At 40.3% G+C, this 14,034-nt stretch overlaps 1 protein-coding gene across 1 annotated transcript; it reads right to left on the bottom strand.

The window, feature by feature from the left end:
• Positions 1-8,506: 8,506 nt before the first annotated feature.
• Positions 8,507-14,034, bottom strand: asb1 (ankyrin repeat and SOCS box containing 1). The gene is made up of 5 exons (XM_059343668.1): positions 13,764-14,034; positions 12,734-12,872; positions 11,550-11,852; positions 10,707-11,089; positions 8,507-9,719 (listed from the first exon to the last, which is right to left on the bottom strand). Exons 1-5 carry the CDS (start codon positions 13,858-13,860, stop codon positions 9,589-9,591), a joined length of 1,053 nt encoding a protein of 350 aa, XP_059199651.1. The 5' UTR covers positions 13,861-14,034; the 3' UTR covers positions 8,507-9,588.

Here is a 14,034-nt window from a genome sequence, read left to right as displayed (position 1 = left end):
AGTTTCACTGTTGCCAAAACCATTTCCCTAAATGTCTTTTTTAACTCTTCCTGCTCCTTCTTGCAGATCTGGGAAGCTGCTTATCAGCGGAGGAAATGGTTGATTTGATGTGGTGCTCCACTGTGGCCTCGCAGCTGAACCTGTATGGAGGGAATCATGCATACTGTTTGCAGGATTCTACATAAGCATCAGCATGGCATTTAATATTTGTACTTATTTACTTATTATTCAGTGCATTGATCCCTCCACTGCAGTAATACAATCTTTTGAGTCATGGAAAATTATTTTTATCAGCTCATTTGGTTATCATTTATTCAGTGTTCCTGCTGTCAATAAAACATTAAAACAGTAAATTGGGAAGAATTATTCTCAACATTCTGAATTTCGGACCATCCTGTGGCAAATATATGACCGTGTCAGAAATTTAGGAACAAATTTTCCCTATGTCAATGCTCCCATGACCTATACAAACCAACATACAACCATGAAATGACACAGAACCATGAAATGACATAAGGAAACACAACATCATATCAAGTGGCATTTTTAAATAAAGTTTAGGGGAAGAAAACATACACACTAAAATAAGAGGCAAAAGGAAAAAATACATTTTTGGGACTCCTGCACTTCACGCTTGTATGTCTCTCCAAACCAGTTAAGTTTCTATGTAGTGAAGACTACAAAGCAATCTAATACATTTTCAAGGGTAGCACCCAAGATTAGTGTCACCAATCGAGTATCTGACCAAATGTCCCCTTCTGTTCCTGAGTTTTGGTGTTAAATACTGTTCAGAAAGGGGTTTTTTTGCAGAACATTATGATATCATATTGAAGTTGACTTTTATCTTTTGGATATAAAAGATTGTCACTTTATCTTTGTCATAATTGGCATATGAATTACTGAGTCATGGCCTAAAACGTATTGCAGAGGTAGAAGTACTCAGGCCTTTTGCTGTTCTGTTGATGTGCTGCAGCATTATGTTTCTATCAGGCACCACTTGATGGGCACCACTTGATGGGCATCATATGATGCGCTGCAGTGTTTTCAGTGTTAAAATTTGGTGAGGAGCCACTTTAAGGCCCTAATTCATCATTATGCAAATTTACAACTGAGAAAATTGCCACACCGTGACTCTGATAGTCTGTAGCATTGGGCCAGTTGCACTTTGCACAGTTGGTATCCAGCTGTGGATCCAAGAGGGTGAAGTGTTTAAATGAATGTATCTGTTAGTAAGTCATAAGCCTTTGCATACTACATTATAAACAATTGGTTTATGTTTTCATCACTAAAGTAGCATTTTATCTTGTTCAAAGTCTTAAAAGTACAGCAGCTGGTTTGGTGCAGAGTACCTCTTGTACCTCACTCAACACTCAGCTTTTGTCTTCTTCACTGTAGTAATATTTACATTGTCTGTCCTGTCCAACTCCCCCCCTGATGCACAGTAGAGAAAGTGCGTCACTGCCAGCTCCCCCACACCAAGTGATCAAGCCATGTTGTTCTGTATCTGACATCCCCTCTCTCGGGGGAGGCAGGCCCCGTTTTCCATGCCCGCAGGTTCCAGCTCTGGTGTGGGATTCCCAAGGCCTCAGGAAAGCACAGTTTACAACATTCCCACAGTGGTGGCCACCGAATGACTCTCTTCCTCTTCTCCCCTCTTCTGTTGAACTGGGGTTTCTTTTTGCCCATGTTGTTGTCAGGCAGCGGTTTGGGAAGCTGCCCAATGGTTCCTGGTTCGTTTAGTGAGGGGGACAAGGAGGAGGAAGAAGAGGAGGAGACCCACAGACCCTCCAAGCCCACCATCCACTACAGCTCTGCTGCTTTGTTCCCCATCCAAGACACCCCCTCCCACTCCTAACCACGAGATCTTCTCAGTGGCGGAAAATCCTTCCCATGAGCAGTCCAGCTCTACGGAAGTAATTAAACATGGGTAGTTTGGTGTAATGGACATTGTCATGCTGCCATTAACTGATCCCCAGGCTCACAAACTCAGATAGCCTACACAGCATAATCAGGACTGATGATCAAAAAGAAGACTGTTTTTTCCTAAACCTTCTGTTTGACATGAAGCAGAGCAACAATCAGTCAATGTTTCATGATTTTTATGAACATGGGAAGACAGCATTTAGATTGCCAGCAGGTTCATTTCATCTGTGTATATAGTGGTGGAGAAGCAGACACAGTCTTTTGCCAGTGTGTAGACAATCAAACAAATCAGTACTGAAGACATGAGTGAAAAATTGGAAATGTCACTCACATTCAATTTGCACTTTTAGGGTCTACAGCTATGCTAGCAGTTCTGTGAGGCTGTACATAGGCACAGCATTGTTAAGAACTGTTATCAACATGCTAGCTGGTCACAATGAAACAAAAACTAAACTCAAAGTACTGGTTATACTGATGGGAATGTCATTAGTTTAGCCGGTATTTGGTAATTAACCAAAGTACTGGACCTACAGAGTCAGGGGTCACCATACAGTTTAACCTGAGGGGAACATGAATCACAGATGGATTACTGAACTGGCCTGATGGGCATAGGATCAAAGACTTCACCATGGGCTTCACCTACAAAATGTTACTGAACGAGACATGTACCAACAAGGAAGAGACTCAAATAACTACAAAAAAAACATAAAATGACTACAAAGAGGGATAACACAAAGAGACCACAGAGACTCTCAATGAATATGAATAGGGGAGTAAACAACGAGAGAGACACAAAGTGACTACAAAGAAACACGAAACAAACTACAAAGAGACACAAAAAACTACAGAGACACAAAACAACTACAAAGAGTAACTTAAGGCTACAAAGACACACAAAACAAAAGAGTATCAAAAGACTACAGAGAGACACAAAACAACCACAATGAGACACAAAACAACTACAAAGAGTAACAAAAGAGTAACAAAAGACTACAAAGAGACGTAAAATTACCACAAAGAGACACAAAGCACCTACAAAAAGGGTCAAAACAATCAATTGAGGTCCGTCTGTAAAGAAAAAGTGATGGGATAATGACTGAATGACAGATTCACCTTGTATTCAAAGACTTATGCTGTAAAGTTTAGATGCATACAATGAGTTCTTTTAAACACCAAATACCTGTTAAATGGCCAGCTCCCTGATCAGGTATTGAACCAGCACATTTTTCATCATGCTCTGATTCCAGTAATGACCTGATGATGCTTCATAAAGCCTCATTAGCGATGCCTAAAGTGAAGCTTTATAACAGGGCAGTGAGAACAGACCCAGATAATCATAATGAATCCAGGCTCACAGTCCATTTGCTCATTTCCCCATCAGCACTGCTAATGAGTGAATATGGATTGTGTTTTTGTTTAATCTAATATGCCTTTTTTTTTGTCCAGGTCACCCCTTAAACAGCCTCTTTCTCAGTTTCTGAAGAAAGCTGAAGCACTCCCATAATAAGGAGACATCACTGAAATGAGAGGGAACTAATTAAGTATAAGAGCAGAGTTACAGACTGTGACAGTAATTACAGAAGCAATGGCTTGACATCCTTCCTGCCCTTGCCACATTTCACAACTACCGGCTCTTTTGGAAAACAGTCAAATTAAGCCTCATTAAGCCCCTCTGAGGTTTTTAATTAAAACACACTTTTATAAGTAAAGATTTTCTCAATATTTCCAAGCGTATACTTCTTAATTATATCAATAAAGACTGTGTTGCATTAGAGCACTGATTGAGTGGTTTATAGAGCAACAGAGGAAAAGTGTTTCCGGACGTGCAGTTGTGATCCACATGTGCTGCGTTACAGTATGACACAAAAGTAAAAAATGATCAATATTTTCAGACTTCTTCATCCACACCCAAGCTTTCCTGTTCAATTGATCTGACATGAGCTCCAGCGGAAATGACTGCTTTTCTTGGACGTCTAAACGACAATCCATTTAATCTCTGTGAGTAATGTTAAACTGCTTTATGTTTGGATAAAATTCCACTGAAGAGAAGAAAAAAAGGAGCTTGACAAATCTTGAATTGCACTCAAAATACCTGTATGCGTGTGTCTGTGTGTGTGTGTGTGTGTGTGTGTGGCGGTAAACACGCAGTGATGTGGTCATTGGAGGAAACTAAGAGTTCCGGAACGCCTGAGGAATGAGATCATTCAAATTAAAGCGCGTGGCAATTACCAAATGGTAACAGGCTACTCTGCAGTGCAAGTGCAGGCGAGCAGGAGGCCTGACAAAGAAGCAGACACAAAGTGATTGTGGTGGAACTACTTAACAACTCACAGGTGAGTTTTGATCTAAACAAACATGACTTTTCCTCTCTTTTATACAAACAGGCTCGATATATTTTGCTAAGCAAACACCACTAACATATTCATATGCACGCACACGCCAAGAGAATTTTATATGAAAACACCAGATCCATGGAAACAACCTTTAATCCACGTCTAAGAGCTGCGGTTTGCCTCATGAAGCGAGCTGCGCTGCAGTTAACATCCCTTTGCATGCTGGTCCCCAGTCCAAGCGGAACACTGTGGTGGTATTAGCAGAGGCTGTTGAGATTTTGATTGCAGTTTGTGGTGCAAATAAAGTTAGGAATGAACAACACCATTCAGCTTTTCCAGGCTTCCAGTGATTTTCTGAAGAAATAAAATGTTTACCGGCTCTGTTGCCTTTTTCTTTTTCTTGCAAAGGCATGACCAAAGGAAATCACTTTAGTGTTTAAATACTGTTTACGCTGATCATGATTTGAAGCATAAAACGGTTCAAAGGAGCCAATAAAATGCTGATGTGTAACATTCAGCCAGAGTAAATAATCTTTTTGACAAAAATTGACAGGCAATAGTATGACTTTTTTGAGGGGTTCACATGGGACATCGCATAATATGGTGTTTTTCTGTAATTTCTGGTGATATTATGCTCTAATAGGTATCAAAAGACTATAATTGACCCATTTTAAGCATTTTTTTGGACTTTTTAAAATTTGACCATTTTTGACAAAAATCGACGTACTATACTGTGACTTTTTTTTGAGGGGATCATTTTTGGACATCTCATAATATAGTGTTTTTCTGTCATTTTCCACTGATATTATGCTGTAATATGTATCAAAAGACTATAATTGACCCAATTTAAGCATTTTTAGGCAATTTAAAATTTGACCATTTTTGACAAAAAGCGACATATTCATAGTATGACTTTTTTTGAGGGGGTCATTTTTAATATGGTGTTTTTTGTTGTTTTTTTGTGCTATTTTTGGACAAACTATATTACCACATGTATCAACAGAGTATAATTGACCCTGATCCAGAGTAAATCATCTTGTGCTATCTTTTTGTTCAATAGATTTTATTTCTGCAGTGATACCTCATTATGAAATAAAAGACGTTATGTGAAATCTCTACATAAAATAAGTTTTACTTGAAAGAGAAGTCTCTTGCAATGGAAACTTCCCACAGGAAGATAGTGGTTTACCTAACTGTCCAATCTCTGCTTCACCCGCACTGATGCACTCATTTTGTGTGTGTGTGTGTGTGTGTGTGTGTGTGTGTGTGTGTGCGCATGTGTGCGTGTGTGTGTGTGTTCTGTTAATGAAAGACTTGCTTCACTGAGTTCTGAAAAGATGAGACTCTTGAGGACACATGTTGAGGTCCACGGCTCAATCCTCTGAGGAAAAACTAAGCAGAGGACAACAGAGTGAGAAGAAAGAATGAAAGAAAAGAAGAGGTAAAAGACAGAAAAAGAGACAAAGGCAGAGATGGGAAAGAAATAGAACTGAGAGGACAGAGAGGGTAAGGGCAGGAGAGACACTGAGATGTCTGCCATGCTTGAAAGGAAGACAGTGCCATCTAGAGACCTCATGTGACAGTTGTACACTTTTGTGCATAGAGGCATGCACAGAAACTTCCCTTTCAAGCATGCATTTTATTTCATTTCTCTTATTTAATTGTCAAACATTTCTAATAAATGGATGATCAAGTCTTATTCAATTGTGCAATTTTGCATGAGAGTCTCATGAGAGCTGAAATGCTGTTTCACAGGCTTTTCTCTGAATTCTTTAAAACATGTTTGCAGAAAATCCCTAATCCAAACCCAGGCTTTCTCAGAAAGTAACCCAATCTATCTTCTCCAGTCTGGTCTTTTTCGATTGATAGCCCTCTGCTCCCTCGGCCCTTGTGCTCCCTGCTGCTTCCACTCGGGGTTCCCAGGCTCTGCATTTTCCACGGGGCCAGTTGGGTTTTCAGACATTGAAGACATCTTGGCTCATTTAGCAGCTTCACAGCAATAAAAAATGTCAATGTCGTATCAAACTTTTATTAAATTACTCTCTCTGGAGAGTGTCATAAGTTACAAGACAAGTGGGAGAATCAGGCAACTTCAAGATTGTAGGGAAAGGGGAAAAGAAAGCTGGAGAAAGATCAATTTAGTGTGCAATGTATACTACTGTTCAAAAAACTATCAGTCTTCTTATCTTCACAGTTTCTCTTTAATTAAATGAAAGCATGTATTTTCTGCCGAGGAATCTCTTTTTTGTGTTATATTTCGTTGCATTACCAGTTTAGCTATTGTAACATTAAAGGCATACTTTGTAGTTCAGAGCTACCCATCCAGCTTTGGGATGCATAGACCAATTTACTGTTTACCAACAATGATGACATATTTTGAGGGCGGAGCCTAATTGGTGGCAGAAAGTGACACTTTGCTGCTGGTCCCAGTGGTGCAAGCGGTACAGTTGTCAGATAATATGAATTGTCCAGATGTTTTTCCTATTATTTTTTAATGGTTTATTATCAAATTATCAATTACCTTATTACCACATTAATGCACACCTTTAACATCTCCCAACATGCACATACTTTTTGAACTCTGCACTGTGAATCTTTGCACATTCCCATGTCAACATTTTCACACATTTCAGCACAAAACTAGACAGCTCTTACTTTGAAAAAACATTTATTTTTATGCATGTCTCTATTTGTTCCTTCACATTTTCTGATTTATATTATGTCTTTTGACCTTTGCATTATTTTTTCTTTTGTTACAAATCATCAAGAAGAATTATGTGTATCTGTAATCCTACTTGACAAAAAAATAAATATGTTTGTCAGTCTTGTTTCATTATGTCTGTTTATGCCAATTTGAAAAACCATATGACATCTAAAGACATCATTATATGGTTAACTACACCATGCCTTTTTTTGTGATTTTGAACAACAAACTATACTATGACACTATTTTATCAGGGGGTCATTTTTGGACATCCCATAATATGGTGTTTTTTTCACTATTTTTGGACAAACTATACTACCACATGTATCAACAAAGTATAATTGCGCCATGTCTAGCATTTTTAGACATTTTAAAATTTTAGCCAAAAATCTAAATGCTATATTATGACATTTTTTTTTTGAGGGGGTCATTTTTGGACATCCTTGAATATGGTGTTATTTTTGGACAAAATATACAACTACGTGTATCAACAGAGTATAATTGGGCCACATCTAGCATTTTTAGGCATTTAAAAATCTGACCTTTTTTTTGACAAAGATTGACATACAGACTGGACTGCTGAAATTGGTCCAGTCCAGTATGTTAATGTGATTTGGTAACTATCAATTAGATGAGTCCACTTTCTAAACAGCTACTGTAGTTAATGTTAGCTAACGTCATTTTAACGTGCTAGCTTACCACTTTAGCTAACGTCATGAGGTGTATTTAATGTTTTGCTAGCCCAGAGCTGTTATCATTTTTCAAGCTTTATGTATCTATAGAAAAATAGAGCAAACAAGTAATTATTGGCCAAGATACCAGTACAGGTGACTGTGCAAGTGTGCTGATTGTAGTGGATGCATTGTGTGTGTACAGTGGTTGTAAATACAATTTTGAGGCCTAATTTCATGACATTCATGATTTATTAAAGCATTTTCCTGAATGGAATGATCCTTTGTTCCATAACCACATTTTCCAGCAGTGAGATGATTAGACTGTTAGGTTGGCAGTCAAATCTGCTTCCTTTGATCAAATCGTCAAATAGCCAACTTTTCTGGGTCACCCCAAGTCCAGTAGTTTATGGACATTTTATTTTAATACAGAAGTTTTACATATGTTTAAAGGACGTTTTTGGAAACAGACTTAACTATCCCTTGTTATGAACCTGTAAAAATGATTCATAATGTGCTGTGTATGAGGGGATTTTTCCTCCAGAGTTGTTAACTAATAGTGAACTAAAGCTTTGCTGGCTCTGTGGGCTGTGTTGCCCTGATATTGACAGAGGGGTGACTTTCTTCCACTAGATTAACGGAACCTATACTCCACAGATTCTGTCCATGACTCAGATATTTTGGACTAGAACACGTGTTGGAAGGGGTTGTGAGTAAAGGGAAAGGACTCATTCTCTCATGTTCACTGAAAGAGATGGCTAACAGAACAGGAAGCAAGGAATCCGATCTTCCTTTTGAAGAATCACATCGCTTTCTGGTGGGGCTGAAGCCCTCCGCTGTAGTTTTGGATGATAAAAAACATACAGGAGAAAATATAGAAGTATTATATATTTACTGGATGCAAACAAAGAAGAGTCCACTCCACACAAAGCAAAACACACTGACATTTCATGTTTACCACAGAAGCCAATAGTTGCAACAGACTCACAGAGAATGCAGCTTTCTGGGCAATAAACACAAAGTTATTCATTATTCACATTCATTTTTTTTGTAAATATGCTTAAACAGTACAGTTCTTCTACATAATGGTAACATATACATTAGTAATTAGAGCACAAATGTAAACTTTCTTTCCTGCTAGCAGTGTTTCCATTAAGATCCAGGACTTTAAATTGCTATTTTTTTGTCCATAAAAATCTACAATTCTACCTTTAGTATTTTTGTTCTGATTAATTATGGAGGCCTTTCCAAAACTCAATATTAAGGCATACGGCTAAAAAATAATCTATCACCACCCTGCATCAAATGTAAACACAGGCCAACAATTTAAAGTGCTAAATGCATCTAAAGAAACAGATTCAGAATGCAAATCTAATCTACAGGGCTCTTTTTATTCTTGCACTTTACATTAATGAGCATTTATACTACAATTTAAATGTATGAATTTAGATTTGATGATCACTTTGCCATTCACTCTGGCTGAGAGTTGGTAAAAATGATAAAATCTAAGTTTACCTGAAACAGATAAATGAGCAATTCATGGAGCTGGATCTGGGTAATGTTGCCGTTGTGGGATATTTATTACATGACATGTGCAAGTCATTGATCAAACCAAATGACATTCTCACTATGGCTCTTAAGCTGAAAAGTGCTACTTGAAGCAGGACCAGAACAAATCCCAGTGATTTGGGAAGTCACAAGGCAGACACTTGGGATACACACACAGTTTCCACAAGTCAGGACACACTAAGGCTTCTGATACTGATAAGTTAGGAAGCATTTCAATAAATTAGAACAATAACAGAAAGATAAGAGTGTTGTGTTAACTTCAAAATATGTGAAAAAATAATATTAATGACTTGAATGGCTCTATTTAGTGATTGGTGTTGGGACTGACTGGGGTTTTTAAAGGTTTGGGTTTGGAAGAGCTCTGTAGTAGAAGAGAAGGTGGATGTTGTCAGTTTTGGTGAAGCAGGAAGTTTTTGATGGGTTGTGGTAGCGGTAACAAGGGTATGTGCTTTAGCCGACTCTTGCCCATCGTTCTGCGGATCTTGATGCGACAGAGGTGTGTCAGCCTGCGAGGGCATCCTGAGGAGAGACAAAGCAAAGGCAGATCTCCTCAGCAGCAGCAGGACCGAACTACAAGTTCAGGTAAACAATGATAAAGGGGTACGGACAAGTTTTTTTTGTCATATTATCACTCAGTTAACGAAATAAGAACTTCTTAACAGTTTTCTTTGCCAGTCGGGTTGTTCAGCTTTTACTTTTATTATATGAGCTATCAACAATGGTATATAAGTAAAATTCTAACATGGATTAAGAGTGTTTAACCTTGAGATAAGAGATTTACTATGAGTTTATGTTCATTGAATCAAATGGCAAGACGCTAGAAATGCTGACCTACTCTGGACTACTTATGGTGTGCCGTATGGGCCTTTTTCACAGCAGGCATTTAGAATAAAAAAAGCACAGGTTTAACTTATACAATTAAAAGTACAATCTGTAACTTATTGTTAGTTAGTGTTTGTAAACACAGCATTTAAAGCTGTCTGCTCAGCTACAGTGGCCGATCGAGCCAGGGCATGAAGAGAGGAAGCAGCTTTAGCGAGAACAAAGCAGAGCAATAAAATAATATTTTCAGATTGTTTCACTGCAGTTATGCTCTAAAGCATTAATGAATACACCTAAACTGTGCACAACCCTGCAGGAAAGTGCTACATTGTTTTATTTTATTTTAAAAAGTGTATATATTTATGTGAATTCTATACTGCATAGAGCATACAATTTTTTGTAATAACCGAGAAATGGTTGGGGGATAAGAAGCAACAAAAACCTGTACTTGATATCACTCAAGACACATTCCTTTGAGAATTACAAGTCAATGGAAAACATTATAGTTTCCTTAAAAATTACAACTTGTTAACATGAGTCAGCCTGGAACAGTGCTTGGTGGGATTTTTTTCCTGAACTACTTCCTGACTACCTGTGACTCCGTATAAAACCCTTCCATGAACATATGCTGGTTAGTAATATCAGCACCTCACTGATGCCTGCATATTTACAGATTTTACTCACTCTTCGTCTCCAGGAAGATCCTGAGTGCCTCTGGATCAACTTTCCTCCGATTAGGAGCTTCTAGCTCTGACCCGTCCCAGGGCACGAGGGCCGGGTTGGCCCCGTGGTCCAGCAGCAGGTGGATGAAAGCCACATCACATCCGTGTCTCAGCACTGCATCCAGCAGGCAGGAGGCCAGGCCGCGGGTCAGGGCCTCTTGGCAGACTGGCCCCGTGTAGTTAAAATCAGGCTGAGCGCCGGCCTGGAGCAGCAGCCGGAAACAGTGCAGGTGGTGGTAGGCAGCGCTGATGTAGAGAGGACACACCACCAGAGTGTTGAGGGTCCGAGCACTAAGGAGGAGCCGGGGACCCAGCTGGTGGTCCATGTCTACATCAGCATTGAACCTGGATAGAGGGAGCCATGGATACATTTTAACTTTTTGGAAAAACTTGATGTGACGACAACTCCCAGACCTGGACTGGTGTCTGCTGGCCGCCTCAAGAAGAAGGCCAGCGGCATCGCCACAGATCCCACCCAGACTGTTTGTCCCCCTGCCTTCAGGAACCATAAAACCATAAAAACCAGGACTAACAGACTGAGGAACAGTTTCTGCCCCAGAGCTGTCACTTCCATCACACCTTATGCACTGCACTTTAAATTGTTCTGTACGGCTAAATATCTATTTAATCATCTACTCTGCAATTTTTTCACATCTTGTTTTTAACTGAATGTTTTATGTCTGTTGGTTTTATTCATTGTCTGTATGTTTAAGTCTGTTTTTATGCCTTTAATTTAATCTTGTCTCGATCACAAAATGCCAATTCTTACATTTGCAATACATTTTCCTGATCATCCTAACCTCACCTGATGAGCTCCTGCAGTACGTCCAGCCTTCCAACCCGTGCAGCGTGGTACAGTGGGGTGCTGCGGTGGTGGCGACTCCCGTTGGGATCGGCACCGGCTTCCAGGAGGATCCGGACACAGTCCAGGTGACCGTTCACCACAGCTACGTAGAGAGCTGTTTGACCTTTTACATCAACTAGGTCCACTTCGGCTCCCTGGGCGATCAGATAGGCCACGCAGGCGGCGTGCCCTGCGGTGGCTGCGATCCTCAAAGGGGTGCAGGGCAGACAGCCACAGCACCAAACAGACTTCTCATTGATACGCCTGGCACCAAGGGAGAGAAGGGAGTGGTTTTTAGTTGCACCCCTAGATCCAACATTTTGGATTTGTCACGGTTGCATTTTTTTGATGAATATTTGTAGAATAAAAGTAAGCCAATGACCATAAAACAACATTATAAACAGTAAAGTCTTAAAAATATCATAGCAGTGCGGTCATCACAAATTAAATATTTACAACAGCTACCTGCTAAAATATACGGCTTTCAACACTAGTGCCTGAGGCGAGTTGGGAGAGGCTTGGTAGGGAAAACCCAATGAAGTAAGAAGTGTTTTATTGAAATAACAGCATGTTGTAAACCATGTGGAATGGAGATGAACTGCCCTAAGCCAGTAATAATGGGTTGGCTGGGTGTGGAGTATGAGTGCTGCATACAACCACTGTGGGATTTGGGTTAAATCAGTGCTGACCACTCCATAACGGTCCTGCCTGGCTCTGCAGACAGCAGTTCAGTACCTGTACGGACAATATCCCTATGAGAGAGAAGTGCTCGAGCCCCACTGTAACCACCAGCTATTAACCATGATGCGCACACTGAGAAATGTTGTGTTTGGTATAGCAATGTAAAGCAATGAGGATGAAAGTACCTAGCATATGGCATGTGTTATGCAATTGAAGGCTGTTTAGTGGTAGAGATGTGTTAGGACATATTCTGTACAGCATGTGTCTCTCTCAGGCTGTCACTCAGCAAACCTACTGAACAAACCCACACAGCACAGAAACCACAAACCACTCAGTGCCACACATGAACATTCTGGACAAAAGCTGCCAGTTCTGCAGCAAGACGGAGCATAGAGCGTGACTGTGGAGGGATGACTTTGTTAGAAAATACACATAAAGTGGTTATAACTATCACTCCCTCCCACCGTCTGAAGTCGTCCTCCTGCAGCAGGTTCCTCAGGGTGTCCAGATCTCCAACGTAGGCTGCATTGTGCAGCCGCATGTCGTCCTGCTCCAGAGGTTTGTCGCAGAACTGCTCCTGGAGCCATTCTTTTAGGTTACGGCCTGGGGAGACACACAGATAAGAAGCCATCAGGCTGTGGCTTGTGCTTGTCAGCTTCTTCTGGCGAGGATACCTTCAGCGTGCATCACTCAGGAGGTTTTTATCGACAGACGACTTATCCACAGGTCGCCTCATCAACAAAAAAACAGACCCTGCAATTAAAATCAGTAAAACCATTGAATAAAGCAGTTTTTGTTTAAAAAATAAGCATTTCTGCAATGCGGTTCAGTGTACCAAGCTTTTCAGTAGAAATGTCCAGCTATTTACAAGTTTTAGAATGAAAATACATAAATCATTTAGTTGAGAATCCTGCATTTCTGAGTGCTTTTCTCGCTGCATATTACTGGGTTTCATAACTCTAAGTGTCATGGCTGAATGTGGGAAGATTCTGAATCTATTTCAAAAAGCTTTCTCATGTTTCCGGGTAGCTCTTGGACTCCTTATGGAAAGCTGTTCCCTGGTGTCCTGTTGGGACCCACAGATAACAAGTATACCACTGAACTAAATCAAGTCTAACATAATGATACATTTAAAAACATGCTGCCCTTTTTGCAGGACTGTATTGTTAAATTGCATTTTATTGTGTATGTGTTGCTATTATTGTGTCCACCACTTATAGTAGATATATATATACAAGCTTGAATGATCAACCTCTTGTCTAAAGCCATGCATTATATCTATCAATGGTAGGATATGACAACACAAATGCCATAGATACAGTAGATGTTTACTGACTCCATGGGCCACACCTTATTACCCAGATGCCCCTCATCAACACCACATCTGTGTTATTGCTGACCCTGTGTTATTGTGTCTGCCGGCTTCTTACACATGCAGGACACATGCAGGACACATGCTTCCTGACAGGACAGATGAATCACTGAGCTGGTTACCTGCAGCAGTGGCACTGGGCAGATCAGACACAGTGATGAGCGGAGGGAAATTGACACTGGGCGGGTCATCAACATCAGCCTCTGGACCGTCCGCCATGCTCGTCAAATGTCACTCCGTCAACCTGGAAGTCGTGCCGCGGCTGTTGATCGACGCTGGCTCCCCCAAAACACGGGAACTCCAACAGTCTAACTCAGACAAGACACATGAAAATACACAAACATGACTGTGTTGATGGTGGCGTCTGTGAGTTCACTGCGCAACTTCCTGACT

The sequence above is a fragment of the Centropristis striata genome, chromosome 10 (assembly GCF_030273125.1).
Source record: "Centropristis striata isolate RG_2023a ecotype Rhode Island chromosome 10, C.striata_1.0, whole genome shotgun sequence".
NCBI lineage: Eukaryota > Metazoa > Chordata > Actinopteri > Perciformes > Serranidae > Centropristis > Centropristis striata.
Note: the sequence above shows the minus strand (reverse complement) of the source record. Positions and strands in the feature narration are given on the sequence as shown.

Bases quoted from the DNA above. Each gene is read 5' to 3' on its own strand.
- asb1 (XM_059343668.1), bottom strand. From the start codon at position 13,860: ATGGCGGACGGTCCAGAGGCTGATGTTGATGACCCGCCCAGTGTCAAT. The intron at 11,853-12,733 runs GTGGGAGGGAGT...CCTTGGTGCCAG, and splicing joins CAGGAGGACGACTTCAGACG to GCGTATCAATGAGAAGTCTG. The intron at 11,090-11,549 runs GTGAGGTTAGGA...CCCTCTATCCAG, and splicing joins GTACTGCAGGAGCTCATCAG to GTTCAATGCTGATGTAGACA.